At 40.6% G+C, this 17,783-nt stretch overlaps 1 protein-coding gene across 2 annotated transcripts in view; it reads left to right on the top strand.

Moving 5' to 3' along the window:
• Positions 1–17,783, top strand: part of nbas (NBAS subunit of NRZ tethering complex) — a 224,197-nt gene that overhangs the window by 63,942 nt on the left and 142,472 nt on the right. For both annotated transcript variants that reach the window (XM_084736747.1, XM_084736746.1), the window contains exons 25-32: positions 638–811; positions 1,135–1,268; positions 7,121–7,183; positions 9,435–9,557; positions 10,898–11,000; positions 11,282–11,359; positions 11,501–11,655; positions 17,501–17,613. In XM_084736747.1, the coding sequence (XP_084592873.1) occupies positions 638–811; positions 1,135–1,268; positions 7,121–7,183; positions 9,435–9,557; positions 10,898–11,000; positions 11,282–11,359; positions 11,501–11,655; positions 17,501–17,613 (943 nt within the window). The remainder of the gene's footprint in view (positions 1–637; positions 812–1,134; positions 1,269–7,120; positions 7,184–9,434; positions 9,558–10,897; positions 11,001–11,281; positions 11,360–11,500; positions 11,656–17,500; positions 17,614–17,783) is intronic.

Raw genomic sequence — 17,783 nt, 5'->3', positions numbered from 1 at the left:
ATGGCATGGATTCAAGTAAATTCAGTTTACAGTTCCTTGAAATGATGTAAAACATTAAAAGCAAAAACATAAATCTATATTTATCAAGGAGATGCTCCCACAGGGTGTTCACCTGATTTTGATTATTTTTTCCAATTTGGTAATATGTACTGTGTGCTCACTGGTCTTTTTGGGCTAACCACTTTGTAACATATATTCTGTGACAATGTATTTCTATTTTCCACTCATCCTAATGTAATAAATACACACACACACACACACACACACACACACACACACACATACACAATTGGAGAGGAGTTTGTGTCCCACTGTTCTTCCAATCCCCTCCAAACTTGCCCCAAACCTGTGGTGTTTGCTATCTGTGTCTTTTATCATTTAATTTAAATTTTAATGTTAAATAAATAGTCAGCAGTTTTACTTTTTACTTTTGAATATTTTATTTTGAAATCCAGGAGTACTATCACCCAGAACCAGTATTAGCTGTTTTGATCAGAAAACAATCGTATTATGGGACAGGACTGGTTATAGTTATATGTGATTTAGGACAGCTGAGAAGCTGTGATCACAAGCTGTAAGTGATCTGTGGATACCTGTTCATATCCATGTCTTAAAATAAGTGTCTTTCTATCCATAGTCCAGCACTGAGCGCTATGTGAAAGATGCCTTCCAGTGGATGGTGCCGTTCCTGCACCGATGTGAGGGACAGAAAGAGGGTGCTGCTAAATCTCTGCTCAGAGAGTACCTGGTCAGCCTGGCCCAGCGAGACCTCACCCTGCCCCTCATCATCTTCCAGCACTCTAAACCTGACGTAAGTATCAGTACGCACACAAACACAAGTGGTAGGGGGGCGTCACACTTGGGTAACCATAACACGCACGCACTGAGGCTGTTTGTGCCATGTCAGGGCCGGTGTCGTATCCCGGTGCTGTAAATGTTATATTTATGACCCCATAAGGGCACAGCCAAGGACAGGTCTCCTGGCTATTAGAAAACATGAACCACACACGCAGAAAATACACAACCCCTCAGTGTGAATGTGCTGGAACGGTCAGTCATGCACACACACTCTCCTCTCCTCTCCTCTCCTCTCCTCTCCTCTCCTCTCCTCTCCTCTCCTCTCCTCTCCTCCAGTGCCAGCAGAAGATCATCGGGGACCCAGACCAGCTGATGGCGGTTGCTCTGGAGTGCATCTACAGCTGTGAGAGAGATGACCAGCTCAGCCTCTGTTATGACATCCTGGAGTGTCTGCCGCAGAGGGGCTACGGGTCAGACACACAAACACACACACACACACACACACACACACACACACACACACACACACACACACACACACACACACACACACACACACACAAACAAACACTCTCGTGGAGTCATGCCTGATTACTAGAGATGTACAGATCCACTTTTCTTCAGTTCCAATCTGATTTCGATATCTGAATTTGGATATCTGCTGATACTGATACTATACTGATACCAGCGTTCTTTTTTTCTTAATATTTACTATTATTATTATTGTTGTTGTTGTTAGTGGTAGTAGTTGTGGTAGTAGTAAGATTACATGAGGCTGGAAGTGAATGTCAGTCTGAAAAACTTGTGTAGTTTGTGTAATTAAATGTGTGTAATGGCATTCTTCAACCATTGTGGGGTCCTGTAAGATTGTGGCTTTTGACCCCTGCAGCTGATATCCCTCATTTGCAGAATTTCCCATGATGCATTGCTGTGAGTTTTGTTGCTATTTTATGTTCCAAAATGCAAATGTTACTCTTTGTCAGTGTTAGCAATGTGTTTTTTTTAGATTGTGGTGCTTTCTGGTGGCTTATAAGAATTAAGAATTAGGGTAGAATTTAAAAGTGCTATTCAGCTCTCAGTTCACACTGTTAAGCAGCAGCAGCAGTGTTTACAAACACAAAACACGTTGCAAACACGCAAACATATGGCGTTGTGGATTTAGATCAGTGATGCAAGTCCAACAGCCGAAGATGCCTTTCGTCAGTATCGAGCCCCGATACTGATATGAGATCGGACCAGTCCCAGCTCTAATGATTATACACAATCTCGAACACTGAGATGTATTTAGATATTGTAAACCATGATGTAAAGATGTCCACCATTGCCTTATCCACCCCTCCCACCTCTTTCTATTCCCTCCACCTATCCACCTCTCTTCCAGGACCTATCAATAAACATAACTACCACCTCTGTTCCTGCCTCCCTCCCTTTGCACCTTCCTTTCCCTCCTTCTCTTCCCCTCCTCCTCTCTCTTCATGCTTAACTCTGACTCCAAGGAGCCATCAGTTAGCCAAGCTGCAGTCTATACAGTATTTCCTACCATGACTATTGCTGTCTCTGCCTCTCTCTCCCCCACCTCTTCTGTAACACATTTTATTTCATATGGCAAGAGGGCCCGTCCTTTAAGTCTCCCACGAGGCTGTGTGGGTATGCAGTGCATTTGAAGGAGAGTGAGTGATAATAAAAGACTGAAAGGAAAAAGCAGTAGTACAAAAGAGTAAATTGTTGATAAAATGGACCTGTAGACTGTCTGAGTAGTTTAAATGAATTAAAATGACTCATTCTGAGGTGGGTTATCCTTCTTGTGTGCACCTTAATTGGAAAATTGAATTACTACTATACGTAATGCTTGGTTGTATTGTCTCGTCAGTTGGCTTCACTGAAGCAGCCACTTTTCAACAATGGCATTTTTGCCCTTTTCAACCGCCTCACATAGCTCGCTTTTGCTGTACTGTGTGGTGAGCGTATGCTTTTGCACCGTGCTCTCACAGCAGGGAGTACCAGCACTGAAGCAAGATATTATGGTGCTGCTTGAAAGCAGAGCTCCTCTCACCCAAGGTGTATTGTTGTTTTGAACTGAACACATCTAATGCAGGCAACTAAAGGTGCCATTTTTAAAGGAGCTATATGTAAGAGTTTTAGTTGAAAGGTTTCAAAAATTAACTCAAATTATCAACAGAATGTGAAGAAGTAACAGTTCTGAAGCTATGTGAAAGATGTCTACAGTATTTTATTTTGTTACAGAGATATCTACTGAGCTTAGCATGGTAACCAGCTAAAATCAGCCTGTCCTGCCTGATATCACTTTGTATCTTGAGAGGTGATGGTCTGAGTAAGTTCACTACGTTCCACAAGCTCTTTGTTAGTCTAATATATAACAAAATAAACTCTCAAAATGTCAAGAAAGAAAGTATTCTTACATCAATTTTCCTGACTGAACAGAAAAACAACCACACACCCTCTGACTTTAAGTTTCTCTCTTTTATCGATCTAAGACTAGCTCAGTTGCTTGTTAATTCACTGTAAAACACTTCATTCAGACTTGACAGTATCAAATTAAAACTCACTAAAACTGTCATGGGTTGTTTTCCCACTGTTTCAGCAATCACTAGCTCTTGTTTGATTGAAATAAACCCTTAAATCACAGAGGTAGGTGTGAGAATATTCTGGGTCTACACGCCAAACACCAACAACCATCCTCTGTTCTGAGCTCTCAGTTCAGGTTAATACCTCAAGTCAGCTAATAGGACTGCTAAATGTATGGCTAACTGAGCTAACTCGCTAACAGCAGCTACAGTTAGCTGTTACTCTGGTGATATGCTGCACCCTATGTTGGAGTATGAATTCGACAAGTTGCTAATTCTTGCATATTGGAGGCTTAAACCTGGCAGAGATAGTAAAAAATGTCCCGGGTACTCTGAATAATCCACAGCTCTTTCTGTTAACCTCTCATCAGAGTTACTTTCTACCAAAAGTAGTCCCCTACAAAATGGTACAAAACCACAGAAACTGGAAGGAACCTAACTCTGGATAGGTGTAGGGCTGCATGACAGGACATGTTCATTGCCAGTCCTGTCCTCTTTCATGTTCTTTTAAAATATTCAAATACAGGACAAAATTATTAGCCCCCCTAGGAAATTAAGTGTTAGTACTTACTTACTAGTTTTCTTTAGAAAGCATAAATTATTTGCACACAATAACAGAACTACTTCAGAAAAAACAAAAATTACCATATTGTTAGCCCCATGACTGACCTTTTTATTGAGCCATAGCACAAACCACTGTTGTGCAATGATGTCCTTTAACTTTGTAATGCTCAAAGCTTGTAAAATCAAGTTAAAACTGAGCGTCATCTTCCAATTAGCCAAGTCGGGAATTGTAGTCTCAAAGAAGACAATTACTAGAGCCCTGCACAGGAATGGACTGCGAGGTTGCAGACCAAGAAAAACATCACTTCTGCAGAAGAGACACCTTCAAGCCAGACTGAAGTATGCTAAGGATAACTTGGAGAAAGATAAGTCCATACTGGAAGCATGTCCTTGGGTCAGAGTCAGCTCTTTGGCCATAGAGATGTTGCTTATGTTTGGAGAAAGAAGGGAGAGGCGTATAACCCAAAGAACACTGTCCCCACAGTGAAACACGGTGGTGGCAGTATTATGCTGTGGGGATGCTTCAGTGCATCTGGAACTGGGAATCTCATCAAGGTGGAAGGAATCATGAAGAAAGAAGGACGTGAAGATTTTGAAAGAAAACCTCAAGCAGTCAGCAGCAAAACTGGGTCTGGGTCATCGCTTTGTCTTCAAACACGATAACGACCCAAAACATACGTGAAGAACAACCTCCAGAAGACCAAAGTAAACGTTACTGACTGGCCTGCACAAAGACCCGACTTGAATCTCATTGAAAATCTGTTGGGTGACCCGGAGACAAGACTGAAGTCTATGCCAGGACACCATCAAATCTGGAGGAGCTTGTGAGAGTAGCCAAAGATGAATGGGTTGGGATTCCTCAGGAGACGTGTCTGAGACTTGTTGAAAACTACAACAAACGACTGCAGGCTGTTATCCAGCAGAAAGGATACACAATTGATTATTAGCATCAGGGGGGTAATAATTTTGACCCTGGTAGTTTTTGGTTTTTGTGAAATCAGTTTGTTTCTGTGTGCAAAGTAAAATAACGTAAGCATCCAAAATAAAACTAGGATGTTTGGAAAAGTCGTGTTAAAAATTCCCTTAGTAGTTTAACAGCATTTGTGAAATACATTGAAAAAATGAAATTTTCATAGGGGGGGGTAATAATTTTGTCCTCATCTGTAGATAAAGAGCTTTCAGGTGACAAATACTAAAGAGGAGAGCAGAGGTGAACATGCAGTAAAATGTTTTTAGAGATCTGATGCAATTCAAGAAAGAAAGTGCAATTTATCTGAATCACATGCAGTTTTAGATACATTCTGTGTTATATTTCTGAAGTCACAGTTTTACTGATCACTGCACCAAAACAGACATAAAGACTGAAATATTCTGTGCTGTTGCAGTTAAGCAACATAGCTTGTTAGCTATTCTAAACAGCTCTTATTGTATAAATATTTGAGTGTATTTAATACTTATACATGTTTCTTTCTAATTCAGTATAGTACTGCATTTTGTGCTAAGCATTTCACTTTTCCAGACAGGGTTCCTTCCCGCAGTGTTTGGATTAGCAATGCTGCAAGGCTCCACTGTATATGCAATGCCTTCAACTTCACATTTCTCCCAGGAGTGATTTCTCTGACTTACTAAGCTCCAAAATTGCCAGCCCAGCGTAGAATATTACAGTTTTGCGAGGTAGGACAGAAACCATGAGTTAGTAGTTTCAGCCCAATTTTCTGAATTTTTTGTGAGACAGCTTAATTAGGTCTAAATCTGCTCAGAAGAATGTAATGTGCATTCACCCTTAGAGAGTGGAAAATGTGAAAATAGGCAGGGGATTAGATTGAGAGAGAGGGAGAGGAGTAGAATGAGGGAGAGACGGATATTAAAAGGAGGAAGAGCAGCAGGAGGAGGAGCAGCAGCAGAGACAGTCGGATCAGGAGAAGAGACAGATGCAGAGAAATGGACTGATAGGTCAAGAATTTGAGTGTAAAAACAGAGAGATGGTGTGTTAAAAAAAAAACAGACAAACACACACTCAACCGCATGCTGACGCATACACACACACACACACACACACACACACACACACACACATAGAAGGTTGTTCCATCAGGGTCAGTACTCTAGTGGGGGACAGGCCAGCCTGACCCAGAATCCTTTGCCTCAAGGCAAAGCATCATGGGGTTTTATTTTTAGTGGGGAGTCGGTGCAGCCTCACAGTGGTAGGCAACACACACACAACCCACACGTACAGTACACTGTGTACAGTGTACTAACAATCACTTTATTATATAAAGGAAATTATCACTTAAATGGATGGTTCCGATTATTTGAAGTGGGGTTGTATGAGGTCAGTGTTTTACCTCCAGTGCAGACCAGTCGACACGCCTCCAGTTTGGAGAAGCAGACAGGAGGACCAGCATGGAAACTAAGTGGCAGCAGCAAAACACATTTTAGCCACCTTAGAAAAGGTCCACCTAAAAGAAATCAACATCGGCTTTATCTAGAATACTTTCACCACTTTACTTTGCCATCAGCCACCCTTTTCTGGCGGGAAACTGTCATTATATAAGCCAAATATTGCTCTCTCTTAGTCAGCCAGACTTCAGTGATGAAATCATTAATTTTACCTTGCAGGTACCACCAGACTTGCTAGTCTACCAAATCAATTATTTATATTGGTTTTTGTACGGTGTTTTAAAAAGTTATTTTGGATTCACCAAAGTCACACAATAACACAAACAAAATAACAGATCGAGACAACGGTAGACCAGCAGTTCCTATGCTTGTTTGGTTTGGAGAGAGAATTTGTCTTATAAATTGGTGATTCCCCATCAGAAAAGGCTGTCTGACATCAGGGTAGAGTGAAAAATGTTCTTAATATGGTGTACATTTAAACTGATATTGCTTCTTTTTTAGAATACTTTTTTCAAGTGGCTAAAATATGTTTTGCTGTTGACATGGTCCACAGTGGTACATTGTTTAGGTTCTGTGCTGGCACTCCTGCTTTTTCTGTAAACTGTAAACCGCAATCTACTGTAGCTGATACACTGACTATCAATAAATACCTCATACAGCTTTAGATCAAATAATCTAAATTATCCCTTTAATGTTAAACTACTTTTGTACTGCAAATACCTTTTAGAAGACATGAATGTAAAATAACCAGTGGTCTTTTTCTCATCCTGCAGGCCAGACACGGACATTACTGCATCCCTACACGATCAGGTGGACAAACTTGAGAAGCATCTCAGGTACGTCAACACAACTCGCACTATCTTTCAGCTGTCACTCCCCCTTTCTCCTCCATCTTCTCCCGCCCACCCAGTTCAGCCGGGCGTGCAGATTAAAGGACTTGCTGCTTTTACCTTTTACCCAACAGTTTTAAAGGAGCAATGTGTACTGCAGTTCAAAATAGCAAGTTGGAAGGTTGAATTCATATTTAATATAAGATCTATGTGTGAAGCGAGTTGTTTACCCCCGCCCCCTCCTCCCCACACTCGAGGGAGCTGGAGCCAGGCTGTAGGAACACTGCAGGAGTGCAAGACGAGTGCACATAATTTGACAGTAACAAGTGACAGCACGTCTTCCACTGTAAGTAGTGGTTTATAACTGTCAGGTGTCTGTCAGTTTAAAGGTAAGTACATTATCCAAAAAAAGAAATAAAAAAGCCTGCCTTCTACCTACCAGACTCCATTAACATATTGCTCAATTTAACCATTGCAAATATGTACTCCTTGTAAAAGTTTCTTAAAAATTTCTTATGATTGAACTTGAACTGTAAGTAACATGAAATGTGCAAACAATAACAAACAAAACAATAAGCGAGTGAAGCGAGTCAACTTGGCATGTTTCCTCAATGTCTTATGACATCTAATGATCATTTTATGATTTATTACAGCAAATGTGTTGCAGATTTCTCCTTTAATTGTGTATCTTTGGAATTTGGACAAAACAAGGATTCACTGCCGCTCTTCATCTGTATGTCTGTATGTTAGCAGGGCTTTCAAAGTGGTGAAGAGAGTAGCTTGTCACTTTGGTGATTAGCGCTGCATTGCTTGGGAAATGTTCACTTTGTTGCAATGCTTATTAGTTCCCTCCCCCCATTATGGGCCTGATGGAAAACACCAAGACGGAGAGGAGATGTGGATGTGCAGTCAACACACACACACACACACTGGATATCAAAGGACTGCTGTCTGTCCCATGGTATTCAAACAGCCTCGGGCACTCTCTCTGTTACAGGTTAAAATCACCTACTCACCCCTCTGTCTCCCTCATTCTCTCCTTCTCCTCCACCCCTCCCCTCAGGGTGAACTTCCGAACACTGAGAAGTGATGAGGAGGAAGGAAGGAGGATAAGGATGAAGGCAGGGAGCCTGAAGGGAATGTAGATGATGATGATGAGGAGGAGGAGGAGGAAGCAGCAACAGGAAAGCCTGTGTTAGAGCTTAGTGTTGGCCTTTGCAGACAAATATCCACACATATTTACACGCAGGCACACACAGCCATGCACAAACACACCCCGAGGGAGCCTGGGAAGTGTGTTCATGTATATTTTGTGCTGAAGCATTTCTGACTCACACACACATGCACAAACACATGCGCACACTCGCTCTTACCCAGATGAATCAGGCAGTAAATGCGAAGTGTCTGCTCTCAGAGCGCCTCCAGAATAAAAGCTGTTTTCAGCTGCTGCCACTACCACTCGCTGGCACATTAATATGTGCACAGGGAACATGCAGACACTCCCACACACACACATTCACACTCCAGCAAATACACACACACACACACACACACACACACACAGTTGTAAATATCAAGACTTGTTGTCTGTTCTTTGCTCACATCCACACACACACACGCGCAGGCACCTGTTTACTATGGTAATGAGTTGCAGCAGAGAGTGAACATCTGTAGCAGCACGACCCTGTTGGGACTGGGGGTGCCATGCTAATCCCACGCCAACACACACACACACACACGTACACACACACGCACATACACTCTCCCTTGGCCATATAAAACTGCCAGCATCCACATGCTCCTAGACACACACACACAAACACACATTTTTACAAAGAGGTGTTGTCTCGTCCGCATGCAGTTTATCATGTTGCTCTTCAGTCTTGCTCTACACTTTCTCCATCTGCACCGTGGCTTGCAAATGACTTTCTGCTGCCAAAATAAGGAACAGCTTAGAGCGTACACATCTTCCGTCTTTTCTCCTGCCGCACTCTCTTTTGGAGTTTTCAGGTTTTATTTTACCTCAGTTTCTTCTTCTTTGGCATTTCCGACTGTGATACTTACTGCTGCCAATCATCCCATCTTCTGCTTTTACTGAAAGAATGAGATGATTAATGTGACTTGCAACTGTTTGTGTGTTTTTATTCTGTTTTTTTCCTCGCCTTGTATCATTTTTTATGATTATATTAGTGGTTACCTACTTTTGTATGTTATGAGGGATAATATTAGTGTGCATATCTGTGCTTGTGCTTAACAGTGTGGTTGAGATTCTGGAGAAACACGGCCTGCAGAAGCCCATTTCATATGTGAAAAACAGCCAGAGCAGCGAAGAAGAAGCCCACCAACTGATGGTGAAACTGTGCCGCCACACTGGCCGCAAGTATGAACTCGCAAAGACACACACATGCATGAACGCAGATGCTTACAAACACAAATGTCTGTCAAGATCCCATGAACATATTTGTAATATTATTATATTTGTAACATTGGTCCAATAAAATAGGGGTAAACTACAAGAAAATAAATAAAAACAAGAAGATATCAAAGATGTTTTAAATATACATCACAGTTATATCTCTATATATATCTCTCAAGCAAGTATCCGTTGATAAACAGGCCCAAATACATTTGCACAGCACGGCAACAGAAATATAGGCACATGAACAAACATTATACACAAATATGAAACAAATAAAAGTACAAAATGACAACAAATGACAGTGTGTGCATCCTGCACCATGTGTAGAATATGGTTAATTTGAGGGCGTATGTTTTTCCTCTGCAGTCATTTTGGTTCTTTCCTCTGCAGCCGTGTTGGTTCTGACCCATAATGCCAAAGGTGTGCCCTTAACTAAACTCTGGTCATGTTACCTATTACACTTAACATCAAAATAAAAGCTTTCATAAAAAGCACCAAACATGACTTTTCACTGGATTAGACAAAAAGTTAATAAGAAACTACAGCTAGTTCAGACTGCTGTTGCCAGAGTCTTAACCAAATCAAAGAAAATGGATCATATTGCCCCACTGCTTTAAACACTAAACTGGCTACCTGTGTCGTTTAGGACTGATTTTAAAGTTCTGTTACTGGTTTATAAACCTTTGAATGACCTCACTCCACCCTTTGTTGGATCCAGATCACTTTTCTTTTAAATGTTCCTTATGTTTCCCATAAGCGTACCAGTGAGAGCGTCTTCTGTTTTTATGACCCTAAATTGTGAAACTCACTGCCCCTGGATATAAGAATGGCAAGCACTCTCAGTAGTTTTAAAAGAGAAGTAAAGACCTATCTTTTTAATCTGGCTTTTAGTTTTTAATTTTTAATTGGGAGTAATGTTTTAACCTTCATCTTTCAAGCTTCAGTTATCAGTTTTTGCATTGTTTTTATCCTTGGTGACTCTTTTACTTCATTCTACCAACTGTTATTCAGTGTTTTATTGTTGTAATTGTTAATGTTGCAAAATTTATATATATTTTTTTGTTTTTTATTTGTTTCCTGTTAGTGTTGTCTTCAACTTTGCTATGTGAAGCACTTCAGGTTGCATGTGTGTATGAAAGGTGCTAAATAAATAAACCTGAGTTGGGTTGTAACATGGTATATTTTATACAAATTTTTGATTAAAGTAACTTAAACATCTTTTTTATTACATTTTTAATCATCTAATTGAAATATGTCCCTCAGACAGTTACAATACTGAACATTTATGTGTGTGTGTCCAGAAACCCTCCAGTGAGTGAGACGGTGTGGAGAGGTCTACTGCAGGACCTGCTTGATATGCAGCAGAACGTCTACACCTGTCTAAAACCAGAGACATGTCACCAGGTATTGCACGGCAACAGCAAAAGAGCAAAAGATAACATGGCATAATCAAATTTGTGTCTAAATATATAATTCAAACCTGCAATTTAAGGTGACAATGTGTCTAAGTGTACAATTTGCACCTTGAATGACATTTTAAGACTTGTTTCACACACTGAGCTGTGTTTCCACCTCCTGAACTGCTGAGCTCTATAGTGCAACTTATCAAACGATGTTAAAACTTTTACTCAGTTAAACGCTGTCTTCTGCTGCATAATTTTTCCTCTGCTCCCCGACTTCTTTAGGTCTTTGTTGAATCCCTGTTGTGTTCCAGCCGTGTGGAGAACGTACGCCTGGCAGGGCAGCTCATGCACTGTTCCAAGGTATATTAAACATGACTCAAGACTCTGCCTCACAGAGTCACACTAACTCTGGCCGCTGTGGACTCTAAATGTTAAGCCACCCATAATGAATTATAATGCTGCCATCTCGCTGATCTCTAAATTTTATATGAATGTTTCCAGGTCAGCCAGGATGTTCCTGTCAGCTTGTCTTTCCGAGGTAAAGGTTATGCTCTGAAGGTGGCCTATGACAACAGCGTTGAATTAGTGTTGGCTGCCGCCAGAGAGTACTTCAACTCATCCACAACACTCACAGACCCCTGCATGGGCCTTGCCAGGTGAGGAGAAATATTTCTGTGGTCATGAAGACCAGTTTGAAGTTTGAACAAACATTTTTATTCATATGCATGCACAGCTGCTTTGTGAGAAAACAAAAGACAAAAAGAAAGAAAGAAGAAAAAAGCAGAAAGAACACAGCACACACAGACAGAGCATCTCTTTGTAAGAGTGTGTTTGACGCGAAGAAAAAAAGATAAAGAACTATTCAGCAAACAAACAATAATGCAGCCATTCCCAACCTTAAGAATGTCACTGTCCGATCTGAAATCTGATGAGATATAAGATGCATTCAGGTGTTAATGTGACAGGTTACCAAATACAGTGTAACACCTGTTAAACTTTGTCAGATAAATCAACACATGATTTAAATTCCACAGCTTTGTTTTATCAGTTCTGATTACTTTTTTAACATTATTGTAAATGTTAGATCTATGTAGTACTGAGTTCTAGATTTAGACCAGTAGACTGTTGTTCATGATTTCTGCATTCAGGATTTTTTTGGGAAAACCTGGCACATGGCTTGGTGATGTGCTGAAGCCATGGTCCCCCAATACTATATAAGCCCCACAAACACTCCTGCTATTTCAGAGCAGAGAAAACTGCTATTTTTTCATAATTTTGAGAGCCAATTTAATATAATTAGGAATATTTTTTTAATCCTTTTAAATTTAGTATTTTTCCAAAACAATATTGTGTGTATTAAGAGCCATATGAAGCTGTCACTCACATTCTGCAACAGCCAAATCATATATTAAATGCCAGTGAAATGTAAAAATGAAATTTGCATCATGCAGTTCCAACATTGCACCATCGGAGCATTCCTGCTGGCTGAGAGGGGCTGCAATCTGTCGACACTCTGTTTAATCGTATAGTTGACTAATTACGCACATCCCTAAATACAATGGGTCTACAATTGCAAATTTATCTGTATGAATCCCTTCCCAGTATCAACCAATCTCCAGAAATGTGTGAATGATCTCTAACCTGTTTGCAAATGTCCAGCAAAAGTTTGTTTTACTTGTGTCATATTTTGATACAAAGAAATTGTTCTAGAATACCTGATTCTTTATTTCCAGTTCAGTTCTTTCCATAGTGAGCTATTAGTCATGATCTGTCGTCCTTCACACGCTTCTTCTATGTTTCATCTTTCATAATAACATTTATCTCCAGCTCCCACTTTTTGTTTTTGAAGTTTTTCAATGGTCGTTTTGCTAACTGCTAAGACCCTGATTCTACATTTAATTTGGTATAGTACAGAGTAAAGATAAATGTTAGACATTCAGTATTGAGTTAAAGTTGTGGAATGCATATGATTTTCAACCAAACTTGTGCAAACATTGCCATGCAGAGGTATTGGTATGATGTCTGAGGAGCTGACCTTGCTTGTTGTTGATGTATGAGAAACACCATTTATTTCTGTGTGGGTGGATGAATGGTTTTCTGCTCGCGTGACTGACAGGGAAAAAAAAATAACAGTAGCCGCTTTTATTTCCTCTCCCGTTGTATGTCACATGAAGTTAATACCAAGTAGAAGTATTTGTATGTGTGTCTGTGGCTGGTTTCAGATCTCAGAGGGGAGCTGGTGGGTGTCTAACCTTACCGTCTGTTCCTAGTGGGGAACTGGGACAGTAATTGGGTCGTCATTCATTTATAGTAACTAATACAGAGGCCCCCCTCCGCATGCTTGGACAACATCATCCATTGTAACCCTCCCACTGTGTGTGCACGTGCATCTGCATGTGTGTGTGTTTGCTGCATGTGAATTTGAGATATGAGACAGAAAGTTGTGTTAACATGAGCCTGTCGCTTGGAAATTAATAGTGCATGCCGACTGGATGCCTGTGTCCTTAAGATTAAAATAACTGCTCCACAGACACACATTTTACCCTGTGTACTAAATACCAAAGACACACACATGTTCGGATAGACACAAAAACTGCACCTGTCTGTGTCCTGAAAGGATGCGGTCAGCTGCACCTGGAACGAGTTTACACAAGGACAAAAAGATTCCTCTTAAAATAACACAGGAATCCCCTCCAACTACTCAAGTGATCCCATAAGCATCACTCAGGAGAGACAAAAGAGAGACACACTCACACAAAGACTGAGAGATGCTCACAGACACAAAATAAAGACAAATATATACATACGCAGTATCGGCAGGTCCTTAGAAGTCAGAAATGTGTCTTAGTTTAAATTGGACCAATTGATTTTTTTACATGAACATGTTTTGCATAGCGACAAACACACAGAGAATTATCACGCAACACTGAGGGTCTGTACAGCTCTATGGGGTGTTTTGTGTCTTTCCACTCATTGTTTTTTTTTTAACAGCCCTCTATTTTAGTACTCTGGTTTGCTATTATTGTTTTCATTAGTCTTGTTTCCACCAGCATCAGGCAGCTGTTTAAGATTTAAAGTATCAAACTATCAAGTCTGGCTGGGTGGATGAAAGATGCTGTGTGCATTTGTTGATCATCTCATGGTGCGCTGCTCTTTAATCTAAACTTAAGGCTCCCTTTTCCAGTGCCTACGAGTGTATTTCTGTCATAGGTGACGTGCATTTTATCAATAAAGCTGAAAAAATAACATTAAAACAGAAAATAGCTAAGCTTGAAGGAGCTACTGGCCACAGCATCTTCATGCGCTGCTTTTATCTTGACAAAAGTTAAGAACTTACAATTTAAAAAACTGCTCTGAAAACTCGCTGTACACTATCTTCCCAGCACTTAATGGCTGACAGACAAAGCTGAGACTAGCCGGTGAATGTATTGCAACATTTAGTGGCTAAACTGGCAGATATTTCCCTCAGGGGTTAGTGGAAATCACAACTAATGCAACCACAAATGAAGGCTAATTTTGCGCTGTCTGCTGGTTCTGTAAAGGAGCAAATGTTTGCTGACATGTTTCTTATATCAACTTCATACAGTGATAATAGGTCAGTGTTTACAGCTACTCATGCTGATTAAAGGCCTTGAAAATTGTTAAATTCTAGGGCTCAATTGTACCTGATTCAGCTGTTCAATTCAAGAATTTGACTATTTATTCCTTTTTTCAGTTCAGCACAACACTAAACTCCTGCATCAACCTCCCTGAGTCTCATGTTTTAGCCTGTTTTACCTCATGGTTTACATTTCTTCCTCATCTGTGATGCGACATAAGATTTCCACACAGTTAATGAAAGTAAAAGTGTGCAGCCTGCCCATAGTTGAGTTATAAAGTCCTAGTAGCTCACCACAGAGAGTTTCTCCTACCGGGCTGCTGACAGTGCTGTCAGCTGAAGAGTCAGTCAAAGTAGAAAGCAGCAGAGGAGGTTCAAAAGTAGTTTAGCCGACTTCACTGACAGTCATCACCTGAGCAGAGAGGGTCAGAGCAGCCAGCAGACTCGAATTATACTGCCCTCCACCTCTATCCCCCTTCTCCACTTCAATCACAGTTAGTTTTGTTGTTTGTGGTCATTTATGGTTTGTAAAGTTTGCAGCCTGCCATGCTGCTGCTACATTTCTCCGTGTACAGTGACACAGCTGAAATAGATTCGACTTTGTGACTCACCTTGGAGTTGTCTCGACTGGTGAATCGATTCAGCATTTTTCTGGGGTCAGCCCTATAAATTCCTGAAATGCTGTTAATAATTCAAGCAATATAAATTTGGCTTATTTGTATTGTAGTTTCATAAACATTTTCACTAAAAGATGTGCATTATACTTGAAATAGTTATTTCCTTAAGGTTTGCTGTGGTACTTTTGCTCCCAGGTGGTCTCAGGGAGGCTGACCTACATGCATGTCATCATCAGACCAGGACAAAAATCATTACAACATGCCAAACATGTTCTATAGCCATCCTTATTCATATGTGTTTCAGTACATACAGCCAAACTTATGTTCTCAAATTTGAAGAAATGTGATATTGTTTCATATTGCATCTGAACTTTCTGCCTCTTTATCATTGGTTTTTAAACTTTAGGGCCAGGCTCAACAACTTCCTTTCAGTTGTATCCTTGATAGGTGTCAAAAGCTGCCAAAATGTCTTACTCTAATGTGAAGGATACACATATTTCAACAACCATTATGCAGAAAAAAAAAAATGAGGCCCAGAGTGGATGATTCATTTTGTTGCAGGTCGTCTCGCTCGTATTTGAGAAAGCTCTTCTTGTAAGACCTTGTGTGAGTAGGAGAGAGCTGGAGCGGAAATGACACAGAAATGTAAAAAGAGAAAGAAAAAGGATGATTGCGTCAGTACGCTGCTGGTGCGCGGCTCAGTTCGGTGTAAAGAAGGACAAGGTCTCTACTATGGTACTCCATTGGTAACTGCTATACAAATGTTAACCTATGTTCTCCTGCGTGTCTGTTTAACAGGAAGTAGTTATCTGTAAATTACATGCTGTACACGCTGTGAAGCACATCGTGACTGAAACAGGATTTTTTCACCATCGTCTTTTCTAAGGCGGTCTCGACTTGCAAACGCACGCACACACATGCACACACAAGCCGGCAGACACTTCACAGCATGAGTACATAATCAACATGCCCTCTTTCTGTCTCTCATTCGCCCATCCACAGCCCTTTCCTCTGCTCTCATTTGCCAGGACAAACCTCTTGTTCCTGGCAAGAACACCAGCCCTGCTCAAAGAGTGGGAAGCTGTGCGCTGAGTGTTTGCCGAGTGTGTGTGCTTAAGTCTGTTAGCAACATCAAGTGAAGCTGTTTTAAAGATGTGTGTTTTGAATTGTTTTAATTATGCTTGCAGGGATCCTGAGATGCCTCTTCCTCTCTGTTAGTTGTCTTTGTTCACAGGCTATTAAAGAAAACTATGGGTCAGTGTGTGTTTACTTGCTAAATACACATCCCAAGGACAAGTTTCCTCTTCTCCACTAAACTGACGTCAGAGCTCCTCTCTAAGCTGTTGTTTTATGTGGGATTTATTTATTTGTAATTTAATCACTCAGTTTTTTTTCCCTCTTCTCTCTCAGTCTCTGCTGCATTTGCCTTTGCTGTATAATTGTGTGATGACAAACCAGCAAAATGAGAGACTCGCATCAGAAACAGGCACACACACACACTCGCATATCCAGTGTGCTGTTACATATGCGAAGTGATGTGCTACATAATCCTATTAGGGGTAATGAGTGTGGATTGTGTCGCAGGAGAAAACTCCCCTGTTGTAGATCCGTCAAATTAGTCTAGACTCTGTAAATAAATCCATCTGAGTAGTCTCACCATGTTTCTGATCATGATGCTGAAACTTCACAAACTTTTTTAGTTTTAAGTTTAATAACTAATGTTTGCTACAACTTTGAAAACATGGACCTAAAGGAGTAAAACTCTTTAGTTCTTTCCACTCAGTTTGTCATGCAATCAAATCAGTTGCTCCTGCTTTAAAATCATTTTCTGCTATGATTTGAATGGCTTTTAATTTCACCTTTCCTTCTCAGTAATTAAAGGAATAGTTCAACAGATCCAAAGAGCTAACCAAAGTAAAACTATAATAGTCTCCTCTGGCTTCCTCACAACTGCTCAAAACTGAATAGTTCTGCACAAAACACCCTGTTAAATGGCAAAGTCAGGAAGTGATTCTTGAGTCTCATTCCCTGGTCGTCAAATTACCAACATTTTGGGAGTGAGACTCAACTATCAACTATCTTACTGGCCTGTGATTGGCCAGAGTCTCCTGTCATAAACTCAATTTCCTAAAGCCTAAAAACAGAGCCAAGAGGAGGAACAGAAGTCTATATTTTCCCCAGACCTCTTGAATTACATTATGCCTAAAGGTTATTATAAAACCGTTGCCCAGTGATGCCAAACATAAACTGCCAATCCCAGCTTTAACTGGCTTTTGTCTTTGTCAGGGCGTGTCTCCAGCTAATCACAGACTGCCCCCTGGCCATCCAAGATGAACTGGACCTTATCAGCGCCCTGAGCCAACTGGAAAACTTTAGCGTCAGCATCCTGCCACTGCAAGGTACAGCAAAATGTGTTTGTCTGTATGTCTTGGAAGAAAATGTTCTCAATCAACCACAAATGTACTTTTACTTTTCGATTTCCTGTCTGTGCATTCATTCAAGTGCTCTTAATATAAACTCACGCATGTAGAGGATGCAAGGATGCTGTCCTCCACTTCTCCCTGCTGTC

This window comes from Lutjanus erythropterus, chromosome 15 (genome assembly GCF_056507025.1).
Source record: "Lutjanus erythropterus isolate fLutEry1 chromosome 15, fLutEry1.hap2, whole genome shotgun sequence".
NCBI lineage: Eukaryota > Metazoa > Chordata > Actinopteri > Lutjaniformes > Lutjanidae > Lutjanus > Lutjanus erythropterus.
This window is presented reverse-complemented; position numbering and strand designations above follow the sequence as displayed.